The sequence below is a fragment of the Jaculus jaculus genome, chromosome 3 (assembly GCF_020740685.1).
Source record: "Jaculus jaculus isolate mJacJac1 chromosome 3, mJacJac1.mat.Y.cur, whole genome shotgun sequence".
In the NCBI taxonomy this organism is placed as follows: Eukaryota; Metazoa; Chordata; class Mammalia; order Rodentia; family Dipodidae; genus Jaculus; species Jaculus jaculus.
Genome location: NC_059104.1, coordinates 154,977,531 through 154,996,225, shown reverse-complemented (window position 1 = coordinate 154,996,225; position 18,695 = coordinate 154,977,531). Strand labels below are relative to the sequence as shown.

Genomic DNA, 18,695 nt, shown 5'->3' with positions numbered 1-18,695 from the left:
TAGTTGTGGTTAAATATCAAATTTTCCCATGGAGGCCAAAAAGCTGGCAAAGTTATGACCTCCACATAAAGCTAAATTTATAACTGTGATCTTAGGTCTTCTTAAATATTTTACTACACATTTCTCCTTACCAACCTATGGAGAATCTTATCCCTTGGCATATTTATCAGATTAAAGTACTTATACCTAGAAATAAGTCCTATTGGGAAAAAATAAGAGTAACAAATTTATAATCATATGACCAGATTTTATCCACCGACATCTGGAATTAATAACACCTTATTTGCCGGGTGTGGTGGCGCACACCTTTAATCCCAGAACTCGGAAGGCAAAGGTAGAAGGAGCACCATGAGTTCGAGGCCACCCTGAGATTACATAGTGAATTCCAGGTCAGCCTGAGCTACAGTGAAACCCTACCTTGAAAAACCAACCAATCAAACAAACAAAAAAACCTTATTTTCCACCCAACACTCAAGGAATGCCTAAGGAAGATTCAAACTCCCAGAGCTATATTATTAGATGTAATTTCATGGCAAGGTAGAAAGAGACTATCAGTAAGAGAAATTTAAGAACATGCCTTTGGAATTATAATTAAGATAGTAACATAAAACAATATAATAAACTAGTTTGTATTAATGATACTAAATAAATTGTTCTTCAATTTCAATGGTTGTCTTAAAATATGACACCATCTCTCTTTGCACATGAGTTTGTTCAACAGAAAATGAGAGTTCTCCTAAGTTTAGTGTTTTATACTGTAAGGGTTTATGGAAATGTCTTAGCTGAAACAAGATGAAGAAATTGTTTATCATGCATAGCAACTTAATGCTTTATACCACTTGGCTTATTCAGAAGTAACTAGCCAGCTGGGTAACCATCCCTTAGGACAAAAGGGACATTTTCTTTCAAAATTTTGCCCTTACTATATTGACAATTATTTAGCACAAGCATTATAGAGTTATCTACTGATAACAACAGCTGTTCTGTCTGTAGTAAGTCTCTAAAAATGTGTATAATTAAAATCTATTAGTGTTGGCATTTACATTCTTATTCATGTATATGTGTAGGAATTTGAGTTTGTTAATATTATTTATATGTAAGATCACTCTCTACTCTTACAGGAATAAGAAGACACAAGAAGTTAAAAAAAAATGATAAAAGCCTATTGAGTTGTTTCTTTAGCACATATATGGAGAATTTTCTTTGTGTACCAAGTAAATTTGTATGATCCTATAAAATATTGATGGCCTCTTAAAAATTACAAAAGAAAAGAAACATAGGTAAAAGACAGAAAGACACTCATTTCCCCCTAGAGGTTCATAACTACATGCTCTTAACTATCAGAGATTTTAATTTTTGCACCTATACTTAATTATATGCTATGTGCTGCATGTTATAAGATGCATTTTGAATTGTTCTCAAAGCTACAATATACAATAATGATCATATAGCCAGGCATGCTGGAGCATGACTATAATCCCAACACCTGAGAGTCAGAGGCAGAAAAACCAAGAGTTTAAGGTCATCTTCAGATACATAATTAATTTTAAAGCCAGACTGATCTACATGAGACTCAATCTCAAAACTCAAAACCTAAAAAAATGAAAACTTAATGAATATGAAGGAGAAATTTTAAACCTAGTATGAGAAGTAGTTTTCTATTGTCACACCACTGGCCTGTGACCCCAGATTCCTAAAGCTATCATGATAGTGTGAAACCACATGCTCATTCCTAAAAATGGGTTGTTTCTTCAGCATTGCTTCTCTATTTGTTGCAAAGGCAAGGTGAGGTGTTCTCATTGTAATTTCACAGATACCATCTCAATTTTAATATTTATTGCCATCAAAATGTGTGATTTAGGAATTACACAGTAAGAACAATTATCATAGAAAGAATCCCTCAAAACAAAACAAAGCTGTGTTACATATACATGATAAAGCTTTAATTTTACTCTTGTTAAAAATGAACTAGTAGATTAACAAATAGATGTTTGAACTGTGGTGGAATTTATAATAGGCAAGGAAGTTCATCCACAAAGTTCTGCTGTATACATTGCAGTTTTCCATAGGAAAGTACTCTACCGGTAGTACTGAAATTGATGTTTTAATACAATCGCATAAGTAAGTTATGACCAGTGAAGAGTCGGTATTACATGTCAGGCCTAGATAATCTCAAGTTTCTTCTTACTGTTTGTTGTTGTTGTTGTTTTTCTGTTACATGTTTTCATGAAAATTCTTTATAATTTTGGATATGTTGTCAAGGTGTGCTGGCTGTTAGATATATCTCCAGAGCTCAATATGCAAGAGTATTGCACTTCTCCCATCATCACCTTTTCTAAGTCACCTACTTTCCACAGAAGGAGTAAAATTCCAAAGAGAAGAGTCATGTACATAAAAACGTGCACATGGTCGGTTGGTGCCTGATGGCTTAGCATGCTTGTCTCATTGCAGTGAATTTTACCACAAAATAAGAGTAGCATCTATGAAGTTTTTTTTTTTTTTTATGCTATATGCAGAAGCTTATCTAAGGCAAGGCAAGAAAGTGCTGGTTTCAGCAACATGTTATATTTGGTGGCAAGTAATAAATACCTACTAAATAAGATCAAGAAGCTGAGTGCTTTAATTCTCAAGGTAGTCAAACAGGTTTTTCTTCTGAGTCAGGAATATAGTAGTGAGTGATCATAAAAGGAAGAGATCACACAGCATACTCTCAATATTGAATGAAATACAATGGTTCACCACTATATCAAACAGTGCAAAAGTATTAATGATTCCAAAGTTAAATTTCAATAAATAATGAAGTAGTTCTACTTATGTAAAAAGCAAAATATATGGTTCCTCTTCAGAAATGTGACTTTCTCCTTTACAAACCAATTTGCAATAAAGCAATGAGACTTTGTATTTCAATGTCTGTTACCTGATAGGAAAAAAGACATATTAAATCTGAAGGATAAAAGTGAAAGAAATACCAATAGAGGAAAAATGCTAAATAAGAAAAACATGATATCCCTTTATAAGTCTTAGTAATGATACTTTCATTACTAATGCAGTAGTAGTGGATTTAGTGGCTAGATTTAGGTAGGAAGGACCAAGTAAATTATTGTGTTAAAGAAGGGCACATTTCCCTAGATAAAGGAAAATAGAAACATTAGTATATACCAACATTGAAAGAAGTTTTAGTGATAAATGGGCTACAAACATCACATGGAGGCATTAGCATCAGTAGTGAGCAAGATTAGATATGGACACAAAGTACCCGTATCAATACAAAGTTCTGTGTTTCATTTCCAAACACTGAACCTATCTGCCTGGAACTCCTCCAAATTAAAGCTACTCCATTTACACACAATGTTGTAAATGGAATCAGAGCTTCAATGAATTTTTAATTTTGTTGGAGCATGCATTTGCTCAGCCAAAAACAATTTAAAGAGGACCGTGGCTGTCAGCTTCACCATAAGCAAGCTGAGTTTCTCACCAGGGAGTTAGTGGCTTTGCCATAAAAATCAACAGCATGCATATAACAGCATATTTTAATTTGAGCATCAAAAGGTGAATCACCATGCCAACCATTCTTCTGGATCTCTTTGGCTTCTTGCTGCATTCTCTGCATCTTCATTTTAAATAATCATAAATAAGAAAACATTGCTATTCTTTGGCACAACACAGCTGTTTGATTCAGCTGAGTTTCCAAGTCTTAAAAATTGCACTCGTTCCATCCTTAGAGTCCGGGTATACTTCGGAGGGTTTCAGCTGAAAGATTCTTTGTTGTACTCAAATTTTGTCCCATATGAGTTACTCTGGTTACTCAAAATATGAAGAGTCTTGGAAATTGAACTAGGTCCACAGCAGAAAACACCAACTGTTTTCCTGGAAGGAGAAGAGAGGAAATGGAAAATTAGGTGCAGAATTTGGCAGAACAAGATAAGCCATGTGCTATACAAACATGGACTTACGGTATTGACAAAGTTAACTGCTTTCCACTTTTCATATTAAAAAAAAAAATAACACATTCCAGTCACTTCTAAATGAAAGGGATTGTAATAAAAGTATTTTATCATTTACTTTTCATACTTGAATTCATAAAACATTCTAAAAAATAAATATAGTCACAAATTGACTCACAATAGAAATTAAGCAGTGTCACTGGGTTTTAGTTTATTTATTTTTAGTTTGCATAAAAAGACTTAGGTATCCCTCATTATGGCATACTCAAATACCATGTGTTTTAGTTGATTCTCAATTTTCACTACATGTCATCAGTATGGACAGAGCCAATGTTAACTTGACAGACACTAAACATACTTAGTCAGGCCTATTCTTTTTGAATGTGTATGTGTTTGCATGTTCAGGTATATGAATTAATGCAGACATGTATGTGTCATGGCATGTGTGGAGGTCAGTGGATAAATTCAGGATTGATTCTGGTTGCAGTCAGCTTCTCATTGCTGGCAGAAATCACATGACCAAAAGCAGCTTATGTGAGGGAAGGGTTTATTTTGGTTTACAGATGCGAGGGGAAGCTCCATGATGGCAGTAGAAAACATAGCATGAGCAGAGAATGTAGATCAGTTTGTGGCCAATATTAGTTGGACAACAGCAGCAGGAGAGGGTGCCAACCACTGGCAAGGGGAGGTTGGTTATAACACCCATAAGCCTGCCCACAACAATACATCACCTCAAGGAGGCTCCAATTGCCAAATTGCTATCAGCTGGGGAATCTAGCATTCAGAACACAAAAATTTAAGGGGGACACCTGAATCAAACCAACATAGTCCTTTTATTGCACCTCTTATGAGGCAGAGTTTCTTGTTCACCATTATGTTTGCCAGACTAAGTGACTCACAGTCTTCTTGGGGATTAGACTGTATCTACCTCCCATCTTATAGTAGGCATGCTGGGATTATAGACACATGAACCATAGTATCTGGCTTTTACTTTACCTGGATTTTGAGGATCCAGATTCAGGTACTTTTATTTATGTAGAAAGTTCTTTATCCTCTGAGGTATCTCCCAGCCCCATTTCTTCTTTTTAATTTTATTTACACATGTGTCTGGTGTGTGTGTGTATGCATGTGTATAGATGCCTGTGTGCACAAGGGTGAATGCACATGTGTGTATACATATGTCAGTGCATATGAAGGTCAGAAGTCAGTGTCAGGCATTGAGTATCTGTTCATTAGAAGGTCAGAAGTTGATGTCAGATTAGTCACTCTCTATTTTTTAAAAATATTTTTTATTTGTTCGTTTGACCCAGAGAGGGATACAGATATAGGGGTAGATAGAGATAGTTTGAAGCCACACCAGAGAAAGTGTGGGTCCTCCAGGACCTCCTGCCACTGCAAACAAAGTCCAGATGTATGTGCCATTTTGTTTATATAGTTTTATGTCAGTATTGCAGAATCAAACCTGGGGCATAATGCTTTACAAACAAGTGCCTTTAACTTCAGAGCAATCTCTCTGATTTCCCCACCTTGATTTTTAAGGCAGGGTCTCTCTAAACCTAGAATTTACAGGTTTGGCTGGACTGGCATCCCCTAGGGATGGTCCTGTCTCTGCTTCCCCAGAACTTGGAATACCAATATGTGCCACCACCCCTGAGCACTTAAATGAATGATGTGGATCTAAACTCAGGTCTTCATGCTTGCACAACAAACACTTTACCAAATGAACTATGTCCCAGACCAAATACTTAATTAAGTATGTTATAAATACATTTGTAAGATTTCCACACAGATTTGTGTGAGCAGTGATAAGAACTAAAAGAAAGAAGGAAGACATTACCCACTTGAAAGTATAATTCGATGGCTAATTTAAGTCCAAATAGGAAGACAATATATTAATCCGGATATATTAATTTGTTATAATTGTAAGAAACATATCAAATAGGTTTTTGTATTCTCTAACATAAAGTTTTAAAATCAAAACTACATATTCATAACAAAGAGAGGAAATAATTTCCAAAGAATAAATAGCATTTCAAATTGATCTTCCTCAAGAAGCTTATTGATTTGCATTGGCTTCTTTCTAGGATCAAAATGATTAATATTTTCTACCATATATATACAAATATAATATATCCTCATTGCCTCTTAATAATAGATACTAGAAGAGAATGACAGAAAATATATTTTAATTCATAACAATGATACAAAGACTGAAAACACTTTAATTAAAATTTTACACATGGAAGAAATAATAAAGAACTAAGAGAATGGAACTTTTACAGGTAGCTAGGATGGCAAAGTAGACACCACACTTCATCTTCTTGTCTTAAAGAACCAGAAAAAGGGATGGGTTGCTACTCAGTGTTGGAAAAGTTTCCTAGCATGTGCAAAGCCCTAGGTTTTATCTCTTGTACTGCAAAAATGACAAAAATAAAGAAATAAAAATAAAAGGCAAACATGAAACAAGCATTTTGAGACCTTGGGCATAGAACTATGATCTATGAGCAGATAAACAATGACAGTTATCTCTGCTTATTGTGAACTGGCAATCTATAGGCTATGTAAGGTAAAAGTAACCTCATGCAGACTCACTTAGTTAAAGAGACAAAGGAGGGACTCTGTGGAGAACAAAATAGTGGGATACTGTGTGGCAGAATGTGCCAAGGGTGAAAAACCTACACAATGAAGTCCTTAAGCTCCGGAGAGGAGAATCCATAAGTCTTTGGCTGAATAAGAATCCGCTAGTGTGTGAGAAGAAACTACATTAATTTGGTTACAGAACTGCCAGGAATCAATAGGTCAAACACACAGTGTTTATACAGGGCTATGAATAATTCTTATAACCACAATGCAGAATATAAAGCCTTATGCTACATGGACAATAGTGAGTGGCTAGTATCACTTTATTTGCCAGGAGTATTAAAGATGTTGGTGAAGCTTGCCTTAGAATGAAGGCTGTTCCATATCTTCACTAACAAGTCATAAAGCATTATGAGTCCAATTTGAGCCACAGTAACACAACTGCATGCCAGAAAAAGTCCAACAAAACTGAAAAGATTATATTGAAATTTGACATCTAAAAAACAAACCAGGGCTGGAGAGATGGCTTAGTGGTTAAGCGCTTGCCTGTGAAGCCTAAGGACCCCGGTTCGAGGCTCGGTTCCCCAGGTCCCACGTTAGCCAGATGCACAAGGGGGCGCACGTGTCTGGAGTTCATTTGCAGAGGCTGGAAGCCCTGGCGTGCCCATTCTCTCTCTCCCTCTTATCTGTCTTTCTCTCTGTGTCTGTCACTCTCAAATAAATAAAATTTAAAAAAAAAAACAAAAAACAAACAAAGCATAAGATGTGCAGCAATCAATATTTCTGGGGAGGTTTAGGTGCTAGATGAAGCTTTTAACATGAGCAGCGTCCTGAGTTCAGATCTCAGAACAAAGCACACACCCACCCATACAGGAATGTTATAGGCTGATTTGTTTCCCTCAACTCATATGACAAAGCACAACTAAGTGCCTCAGAAGGTGGCTATCACTGGACACAGGACTCTTTAAGTGGTTAAACTGAAAAGGGACAGTAACTGTAGATGCTGATATAATCTAAAAGGTATCTGCATATCAAGAGGAAATTTGAATACAGAAAAAAAAACAAAACACAGTTGTATCTTAGCTGAGAAAAGGTTATATGGATGGGCAGCAAGAGAGACATCTGGAAAACAAAGGTGAAGTCCTCAGAGGAAGCCAAGCCTATTGACACCTTGATGTTGAACTTTTGCCCCCAGAACATAGGGGCTAGGGAGATGGATTAGTGTTTAAGAAGCTAGCCTGTAAAACCTAAGGACTTAGGTTCAATTCCCCAGTACCCACATAAAGCCAGATGCAAACGTGGCACATGCTTCTGGAGTTTGTAGTGGCTAGAGGTCTTGGCACTCTCATTCATCCTTTCTGTCGCCCTCAAATAAATAAATAAATAAATATATACATATATTTTATTTTTTTGTTTATTTTTATTTATTTATTTGAGAGTGACAGACAGATAGAAAGACAGAGAGAGCGAGAAAGAGAGAGAGAGAATGGGCGCACCAGGGCCTCCAGCCACTGCAAATGAACTCCAGATGTGTGTGCCCCCTTATACATGTGGCTAACATGGATCCTGGGGAATGGAGCCTCGAAATAGGGTCCTTAGGCTTCACAGGCAAGCGCTTAACCACTAAGTCATCTCTCCAGCCCAATAAAATATATTTTTTAAAGTATATTACTTAATGTACTCAGCTGATAACACTTTGTTATGATATGTCTATCAAATCCTTCACCAGAAACAAACCTAGAATAATGGAAATGATGGGATTGTCAGATGTGGTCATTGAAATAATAATGAAGGTTATGTTTCATTGATTCAAAGGAAAGCACCCACATAAGAAGAGAGATGCAAGATATTTTAAAGGCGTTTAAATATTTTCTAGGAACTGAATGCAATTTTTGAAATGACAAATACACTGCATGAGTTATCAACCTAATAATTCCTCAGGAATTTGAGGGAAATGGAATCTACTCAATGGAATGAAGAGAAGTAAATAGTGAATCTATGAACAAATATAAATTTATTCTGTTTTTAACCTTCTAATTCATGTTTGAATTGTAAACAAAGTATTAAGGGTGGAATTTACACCATATACACAGGTAGGATGAGTGGCAGCTACAGACAAATGAGTAAGTTAGGAGGGAATGGCAGCATGTAAAGTGATAACATGTATATGAGAGAGACGGTAATGGATGCTATACATCGAGAATCCCTAGGGGACAGATGGCAACATAAGATTGTCAAGCTTTCTGACTAAAGCTAAATGTGCCCTGCTATAAAATATACAGTGAATACACAGTCAGGAGATAAGAGTTCATGTCTAAATTCTTACTCATTAACTATAGCATTTAAGAAGCCATTGTCTCTTTGGACCTCTAATGATACAGGCAAGATCACTTCAAAATCTCCTCCTCTTTTAGTGGTCATATGTTCTCATTACATAATTCATTTTCCAAATTTAAAAATGCCACAGAAGGAAAGAACACAGAAGTAAAGAAGGTATGTTGGCTCATTGTTTTGACAGTATCTATATGTGGGTACTGCTTGAGCCAGAAATTTTATTTCAAAGGTCTTAATACAAAACAATTATGCAAAAGGATAATTTATTTTGCAATTTGTCACATTAAAGAACTAGAGGTAATCAAAATATTAATAAATTAAAGTAGCAATGTTTCATTATGCATATTCTATAATATGAGACCAAATTACACAAAAATTATCCACGATCAATATATGAGTATAATATTTAAAAGTAAGCGGATGAATTCCTATAAGGTCATCTACTCAATACTTACTTAAAATCTAAGGCTTAGGCTGGGCGTATGGTGCACGCCTTTATTCCCAGCACTTGGGAGGCAGAGGTAGAAGGATTGCCATGAGTTTGAGGCCAGTCTGAGACTACATAGTGAATTCCAGGTCAGCCTGAGCTACAGTGAGACCCTACCTTGAAAAACCAAAAAGAAAAAAAATATATGAAAGAAAGAAAAAAAACTAAGGCTTATGTTTTAGTATATGTACTCATATATAGTTATACTGAACCAATTCAAAGTTTCTGTAAGAATTCCTAGCAAAAAATTACAAGTTATTAACTTTATTCCCCCCGGGAGTATTTCGTGTAAATAAGCACAGTAGATCATGTTAAATGGATGTGTACTGGCTAAATAAATAAAACTTTTCTGAAAAAAAAAAAAAAACACCTGACCATCATACAATATTTAAAAAGCTAAATTTATATACTAGTCATACCTCACTTATCTCTTATTGTTGTTTCAGCAACTTATGTGCAGGAGGTTAATCAGATAATGCACCTTAAGTGAGAACTTCCAATTATATAGTGCTTATTTTCCAATGAATGAATCCTCAAAATGTTAACCCATTATTTCTCTAAGTGTGCTATATAAAAAAATCCATTGAAGCAATTAATGCCAGGGCCTGTCCATAATAAAAACAAGATGAGAAGTTGTGCACAATGTCAACAGTACCTGGTACACATTTATTCTTACCATACCAGTTTTTCTGTACCAAAGAGAAAACAAAACATACAAAATCATAACAAAATCACTCTAAATCTTCCACTGTCTTTTAATTATGACACTAGAAGGGGTAGACTATCTGGCACAGATGTGTTAAAGATATACAGATGTAGGCTGGAGAGATGGCTTAATGGTTATGGTGCTTGTTTGTGAAGCCTAAGGACCCACGTTCATTTCCCCATGTCCCACATAATCCAGACACACAGGGTGATGGAAGCTCAAGGTGGCACATGCCTGGAGTTCGAGCGCAATGGCTTGGAGGCCCTCATGCACCAGTTCTCTATCTCTCTCATAAAAAGGTTTTAAAAAGATATAGAGAGCCGGGCGTGGTGGGGCACGCCTTTAATCCCAGCACTCGGGAGGCAGAGGTAGGAGGATTACCATGAGTTCAAGGCCACCCTGAGACTCCATAGTGAATTCCAGGTCAGTCTGGGCCAAAGTGAGACCCTACCTTGAGAAACTAAAAAAAAAAAGAAAAAAAAAGATATATAGAGCTAGATACACATGTGGCAGCATTTTATGTATTTTTTATCATGTATGAAATCTATATTTTTATAGTGAATGAATCTATAATATTTGTATAATTATGAAGTTGCCTAAAAATTTACTTGTTCAAACATGTCTACCTCATTAAATGGCTGCACATACTAATAAGTGTAATGGTAAACAAGGTGCTAAGAAAAAAAATTATCTCTAGGCTTTATGTTCACAGGATATTTTTTAAATGAGAATTACAGTTTCTTGATGCAGAAGTTCTATTAGTTGAACAGTGAGACTATAACTGGTTTAAGTGTAAAAAGTACATTTAATTCTGACAGAATTCTGTGGGCTAATGGAGTGAAAATACAAATTACAAGGGAAAATTATGCTCAGTTTTCAATTTCTAATGACAAACTTGTTTGTGTATCGTCTTAATAATGAGTTTAGAATGAAGTAGCTAAGACATTCATAGTCCAGTGAGTATGTTTAAAGAATCTATGTTACTTATAAAATATTCACATCTGCAATATTATAAAACTTACATCCATTGTAACTTATGAAATTTGTGGTGAAACTAAACATATGATTCAAACTTAGTTTTCAAAATGTTTTAGGATTCTTTATTATATTTTTCTAGTTTTGACAATTTCACATAGACATAAAATACATTTTGATCTTCTCACTTAACCTCTCACTTCCCTTTCCCCCTCCAACTAAAATCCTTACTCTCATTAAATTTCCATCCTAATTTCCTAACTTGTTGTTTTTTTTTTTTAATTATTTTAGGCCATCTAATTTAAATTAGGGTTGCTTGCATAATAGTGAGTGAAAGGTTATTTACTAGAGAATGAGAACTCCTCCAATGGTTACCTCATAAAGGATATGTCTTCCCATCTCACAGCAATCATTGGTTACTCTGGGAATATGAGGTCTTATGAGCCCTTCCTTTATCTTGTTGGGATATGGTCAGGCTCAGTCATACACAAGAAACTCCATTTGCTGTGAGTCCATGAGTATAGAATTCTTATACATTACTGCTGTGAATTTTTTGATAATTTCAGAGAAGACCAATTAGCTGGATATTCTCTGTCCTAAAATAAATTCTTTTCCGTCCATAGAAATTTTTCATATCAAAGGCATGCTAAGATTATTAATAGAATTATAATTTCCAAAACTAAAAATTGCATTTGGAAATATTTCTGATACCAAAAGTCCCCATTAAAATGATTTTTAAAGCACCCTGATAATAAAGTAGAAAGATGTAATTTCTAAATACATTCCTTATAAGACATATTGGTGAGTGTTCAAATGAACTTGTGATTTGTAAACATATTGTGATTCATCATTTTTTACTTTATTTATTTGAGAAATAGAAAGAGGGAGAGAAAGAAACAGAGAAATAGAGAGAGAGAATGGGCATACCAGAGTCTTCAGCCACTGTAAACAAAATCCAGGCACATGCGTCACCTTGTGCATCTGGCTTAAGTGGGTCCTAGGGAATCAAACCCAGGTCCTGTGGGCTTCGCAGACAAATATCTTAACCACTAAACCATTTATCCACCTGTGATTCATCATTTTACAAAGTGAGCTCAGAAGATTTTAATTTTGACCAATATCCAGGTATCAGTTTTTAAGGTATAGAACTTACCCTCTGTTACATTTTGCAATTTCATCAAACAGAAGCTTCCATCGAGGACGTCCAATAAAAAGTCTTGAATTCAGTGCATGATATTTTTCTCCAATTATCTTCTGCCAGAAAAGAAGCATATGACTCAGGGACATGAATCAATAATTCATTTCTCTTAGCATGAATTCTGTTGTTGTTATATCTTCTCACCAAATTGTTGTGACATGAAGAATATAATTACCAAATATAAAAGCCTGTTAAGTACAACCATTCCAAAATGTCACTTTTATTTTGTTTTCATTTAAGATCTAGTATTTTCTTGAGTGTGATATGTACAAATGGTTGACTCCCTAGACCTTAGCTGGCTGATTTATTTTTTAAAAACTGCAATGTAATAGTGAACTGATCGCTTATTATCAAGTAGTTTCAGAACATAAACTTTACTAAAGTTCTTTTTTTAAAATACCTGTTCATTATATGAGTAAATTCACACAAATTATCATCATACTAGAAAATACATTCCAAGACAGCACAGCTCCAAATCTTGGTCCTATCAGTAAATGATGGATAATGGACTCATTTTTGCAATTAACAGAACTCTACACTTTCATTGGTAGTAAAGAGTCACAGTGAAGTGAGAAAGAGAGAATGCTCAACTTGCAGTAAGGTAGACTGTGTCTAAATACAATTTTGTCTAAACCTTAATTGCACTGATGTCAGAAAGAATAATAATATTATTCTACTTCATGAATATGATAGAATATAAGTTTTTAATGAAACATTTGCAAATTACTTAACAAATTTTATGATAGTTTTAAGGTAATTTATAAGCAATAATAATTTGTATCCAAAAGAATATAAAGTGGAAAATAGAGTAGTTAAGTCTGGGTGCAAATTTGCCCCCAGATTTGTTATACTATGTAGCAATTTGATGTTTTTAAAACTCAGTTGCGGGCCGGGCGTGGTGGCGTACGCCTTTAATCCCAGCACTCGGGAGGCAGAGGTAGGAGGATCACCGTGAGTTCAAGGCCACCCTGAGATGACAGAGTTAATTCCAGGTCAGCCTGGACCAGAGTGAGACCCTAACTCAAAAAACCAAAAAAAAAAAAAAGAAAAGAAAAGAAAGAAAAAAAAAAAACTCAGTTGCTTTATCTCTAAACTAAGAAGAAAATGGCCTTCACAGATCTGTTGGGATTACACAAGATGATGTATGCAAGATGATGTGGCAGATTTTTATAAGTTAAATTAAAGCATGATGACTATTAGTGTGTAGTTTAAGATTTGTTTGAAATATACAAAGTTCAATCTTGTATGATTTTATATTTCCCCTCCACACTGCAATATTATCACAAGCTGTTCACTTATAGTCTGATCTCAAGGATAAGTACTTGAAGAAATCCTGAAGAGGACAGATGGAATTAAAAGCCCTACTCTAGCATGCAGTGAGAAGAACAACTCAAAGTCATGGCATGGTGGACTTCAAGGACAAGTCAGGAGGACTTTGGACATACGCCAAGGGAGGCCTTCCTCTAGGAAACTTCTGCTCAAACCACCTGCAGAAATTGTTTTCTAGCACAGCTTTGACAGTTAATCTTCTGTTATCAAGAGTCTTTTTTAATTAACGATGACATCCAGCCACATACCTGTATCCCATCTGTCTGACTGAGGTACAGCTGGATGTTGACATAGTCGGGACGGTTTTCTTGCCAAAGCTGGGAGAACATAAAATTAATAAACTTATTAAAATTCTTTCCAAACACTTGGATTTTTCTAACATATGGGACTGTGTATTGGAATGCATAACTTAGATTATGATAGCAAATATTTACCAGTAAACAAAATATGGAAGATAGCCCCATGCTGGGGGCAACCATCCATAATGAGCTTTTGATCAGAGAAACCTACAAGGTTTCCTAAAAGAATGACAGATTTCTGTCAGAGTACTTGATGACCCACCAAAGGTCAGTGATAAGACCCTATTGCTGAAGACTCCATACACAGCTGACGCGTAAAATGGAATGGCATGTCTGGAAGCCAGGAGAGAGTCAGTCCCCAGACAGTCAATGTGTCTAGTGCCAGAAGGTGCTACATGGGCGACTGGAGAAATGACCAATATCTGTCCAAGCAACTCATGCTCTAACCTACTTAGCAACAAATAACCTGTTGTGATGCCCACACAAGTGCAATAGTGGCACAAAGCCATGGCGGGGAACCATCTGCTCTTGATTTGGCTAACTGAAACCCTCAGTGGTATGGGACCCATAGCTCGAGCTGGGAAACAAGTCAGAATCATATCCAAACATAAGCCCAATCTCGAATATCAAGCTACCATCAACCATGGGGTACAAGAGGTCCTACACCTATTAAACTCTCTATAAAAAAAGTAAGGGTTATCTCATTTGTCCTGGTGCTAACTTACTCTCCGTTGGAGAATCTGCTTCTCTTTTTCAGATAGATGCAGATCCTAAGGAGAGAGCCACCCCATCATACCTCTAAAGGGCCCGGACTGAAACTAAGGAAAATTGGCGAAACAAGCAAGGGTGCTGTTCTCCTGATGAACCCGATACCAGCACAAGGGGGAAGGAGACCAACACAGAGAAAAATCAATTCCTACCAAATCAGAGAGCCAGAGCCTCAGTGGTCCCCAACACCTCATCATTGAAGCAGACCAAAAATGAACCCAACACAGCTCAGGGAAATTTTGTGGAAGAGGGGGTGGAAAGAATGTCAGAGCCACATGTTGGGTCATGATATGCAGAGGCATTTATCATACCAATAACTGTGGGCTAACACCACAATGCACAACCCATATACATCAACAAGGAGGAGCCATTGGGGAGGGATAAGTCACGGATGAGCCTAATAATGGTACCAAACTGCCTGTATTTGCTGAATAGAAAACTAATAAAAAAAATCTGGAAGATAATAGAAAGATGATAAAGTGTTGATGGAAATATGATAGATAGATGGATAGATGATTGATGATATCTAGATAAATAGACAGGTGATGATAGATGATGATAGATAGATGATAGATAGATAGATGATGGATGGGTAGATAGATAATAGAATGACAAACAGGTCTCACTCAACCTTCCCCTGATCTTCTGGTGAGAATTAGGCACAATGAATGTAAGAAGAAGTTATTATTCATCCTTAACGCATGTGTTCATTTAATAAAGACCCTACAGTGACCCAGTAGAGTCAGTCTAAGGAAAACAAATGAAAATATATAATTTCTTTTTCCTGAGCTTTATCTATTCTGTGCTGGTTTTCCTAAAATAAAAATGTATGAAGTAAGAAATGAAGAAATAAGCTTGAAAAAGAATTCATCTTTTAAAAAGCAGAAATTAAGCTTCACACTCATTCCTGTCTCCCATTAGCCTCTAGAAACTATCATTTTACATTGAGAATAAGTGAATAAACTATTCCCAATACTTAGTGTAAATAGAATCATAAAATACTTGTCCCATCATGCCTGGCTTACTTCACTTAATATGTTCAAAGTTCATCCATGCTGTGGCATGTGACTGGAATTCTCTCCTTTGTAAGGCTAAATAATTTCAAAGTTTAAATTTTGTTTTCTAATTCATCAGTCAATGCACATTTGGGATGTTTCCATTACATATTATAAAAAAATGCTTCTAGGAACAGTAGTGCGGTAATTGGAATGTATGGCCCATAGACTCAGTCACTCTTGATTAAACCTCCTACTTGAGCCCCTAACAGACAGATCCCTGCTACAAGGGACTTGCCTCTGGGGCAGATCCTGGAGTCCAGCCCTCAGGTATGTTGGGGGGCATATCTTCAGTCCAGCCCTACTATTTATGTCCAGAGCAGTTTGAGCTCTAGTGGTTCCTACTTGCTGCTTTGGTCTATGAAAGTGAGCCAGCCTCTTCCACCATTGATGGAGCTTCCGTTGGATTTTTCAAACCTGAAATAAACCTCTTCCTCCCTTAAGCTGTGTCTGCTTAGATGTTTGTCCCAGCAACAAGGAGCTGACTGCATCAGTTAATGTACAAACAGCTGTTTTATAGCCCGCCTTCAATTTTTCTAGGTACACCATCTTTTTTTTCCCTAAAATAAAGCTACCTTCTATAATCTATCTTTGCACAGAAAAAGCATATACACATATATATCTCACTTTCCACTTGCCTGTCCCATAATTCCTGCCCTTGCTTACAGTACACAGATGCTCCTCCTCTTTTAACAATGCACCAATTATATAACTGTACCAGAACTCCTGACCAGGAAGGTAGGTACTTGTCTCATCATTTTCCCCAAACACTTCATTAGTCTGCTTCCTTACTCCACTCTCTCCTGCAGTAGCATTTTGTTTGGTGGGCTTTTGAGAATATACAACCTAAGTGGACACACCCTTTATGGGTAAAATTGCATTGCCATTATTTTTCTTTTTGTCTTCATCTCAATTAAAATCCTCTAATCAAGCATCCTACATATTTACTAGTTTTGTGGTCTATTTCACCTATTTAGAACATAAGTAAGGTCAAAGACTTGGCTTTATTTTTTTCTTGTTGTATCTCCATATCCTGAAATAGTTCTTATTCACAGCAGCCAGCTTATAATATGTGTTAAATGATAACAGGACTGGCTGAATAAAAAAAGACACATTGCCAGAAGGCACGTGTAATGTTAACCACTGAAGCACTCTTAGTAATAATGAATAATGAATGTCCTAAATTAGGAAATTCTTATGTAAGTCATATATACCTGTGCCATGGAATTCTCTACAGCAGTGAAGAGAATAAGGTGACTATTCTATTTAATTAAAAATATAATAATATGAAAGGAACCTCATAAGAAAGCTCTCATTAGTTAGACTGAGTAGGTATGATTCTCTCCTCCTATCTTCCCTAAACACCTCCATGCTTAACACCAAATATTAGAATTTATACATTCATGCTTCCATGTAAAAATATGTCATATTATATTATATATAATCACAAATGTCCATACACGAAAAATGTTTATCTGATGGTTATCAGATTTTATTTCCACATTTTTACTTAAATGAGCATTTTTATTCTATAGCAAGGATATATTGTTCTTTCAAATATGTAAGACAGCTGTAGAGATGGCTTAGTAAGTGAGGCACTTGCTTGCAAGCCTGAAAGCCCAGATTCAAATGCCCAGCACCTGCCTAAAGCTAGGTACAGAAAGTGGCACTTGCATATGCAGATCATTTGTAACGGCAAAAGGCATGTCTCTCTCTTTCCCTCTCTCTCCCTGATTGCAAATAATCATAAGTATTTATTTTAAAAAAGAAGATATAAAAGTAACTGCACTTCAAATAAAAATGACAAAATTAAGAAAACAATCCCAATATTACCTTGCTATGCAACATACAAAGTAGGTCGGCAAACCAACGGAAGGACTGGATGTCTCTGCACACCCAAATAAAGTACAGTCTTCTAAGTTTGTATGGTTTCCAATCATCCCTTTAAAATTGTAACATAGTAGTCATTAGAATTATAAAAGCAAAACAGAATCCATATATTCCTGAAAATGTTCTTTCACTAGTAAGTAAACAACATAAAAAAGGTAGACACAAATATGCCAGCATCTATCATAGAACTTAGTATCACTCTCCAATGAATGTAAAAGACACTGTATTGACTCAAAGATATCAACAAGTGTTATGATTATAAATCTTATATGCATTCCACCTGTTCCCATCCAAAGACCATAACTAAAGATTACATTGGTCCATGCACCCCAGAAAAAAAACAATTCTGTAGTTTTAATGATTTCTATCACTGAGCAGGACTCAAAAGGGCATTTAAACTTATCCTCACTTCCAGGCAAGACCATTCCAGAAACTTAGTTGTTTATCCCTTTTTTAATAATATTAAAGAACAAGATTTCACAACCATGTACTATGTAATGCATTCCAGCCACTCTTAATTCCATGTCTGGATTCTTATTTATAACTATGAAGTAGACATGAGGTTAAGAAAATGTTCTTGTTGTTTCATAACATTACGTATCCAAATAACTTGCAATGTGCTGTTCGAAACAAATGATTTCTGGCTTGGAATATGACTATTTTTCTAAAGGGTTTCCAACAGTCCTGAAGTCACATCTAATATTTGAAACTGAAATAAAATATCATTCAACAATTTAGTTATTTATTTTTTTTACTTTTGAGACAAAGGCTTGGCTTGTATCCTACACTGGCCTTGAACACCTGCATCCTCCTGCCTCAGCCTATAAAGGATTTAGCATGGTTTTTGATACTCTATAAAACTATTTTAATGCAAACTGTATAGACTTGAGAAGTGAATGACATAGATTTGAGAGTAATTTCTTACTCATTTTGGTTTTTATTGACAATGACTTAACTTTTACTTATAATTCTAAAACTGAATAAAAAAAGTATTTCCCAGTTGAGAAATATCACCTCTAAAATTTCTTCAGTCTGTTGTAAATTTGCTAAGTAATAAAGGAAGGAATTGTCTGTTCATTTGTCATTGTCTCATAAAACATTTCCCCTGACCATATTTCTACAATAACACC

At 35.7% G+C, this 18,695-nt stretch overlaps 1 protein-coding gene across 1 annotated transcript in view; it reads right to left on the bottom strand.

The window, feature by feature from the left end:
* Positions 1-1,917: 1,917 nt before the first annotated feature.
* Positions 1,918-18,695, bottom strand: part of Nox4 (NADPH oxidase 4) — a 116,960-nt gene continuing 100,182 nt past the window's right edge. Inside the window, exons 16-19 of the mRNA XM_045146119.1 lie at positions 17,509-17,617; positions 13,802-13,870; positions 12,180-12,280; positions 1,918-3,867 (exon numbers count right to left, since the gene is read on the bottom strand). Coding sequence (XP_045002054.1) covers positions 3,747-3,867; positions 12,180-12,280; positions 13,802-13,870; positions 17,509-17,617 — 400 coding nt within the window. The 3' untranslated portion in view covers positions 1,918-3,746. The remainder of the gene's footprint in view (positions 3,868-12,179; positions 12,281-13,801; positions 13,871-17,508; positions 17,618-18,695) is intronic.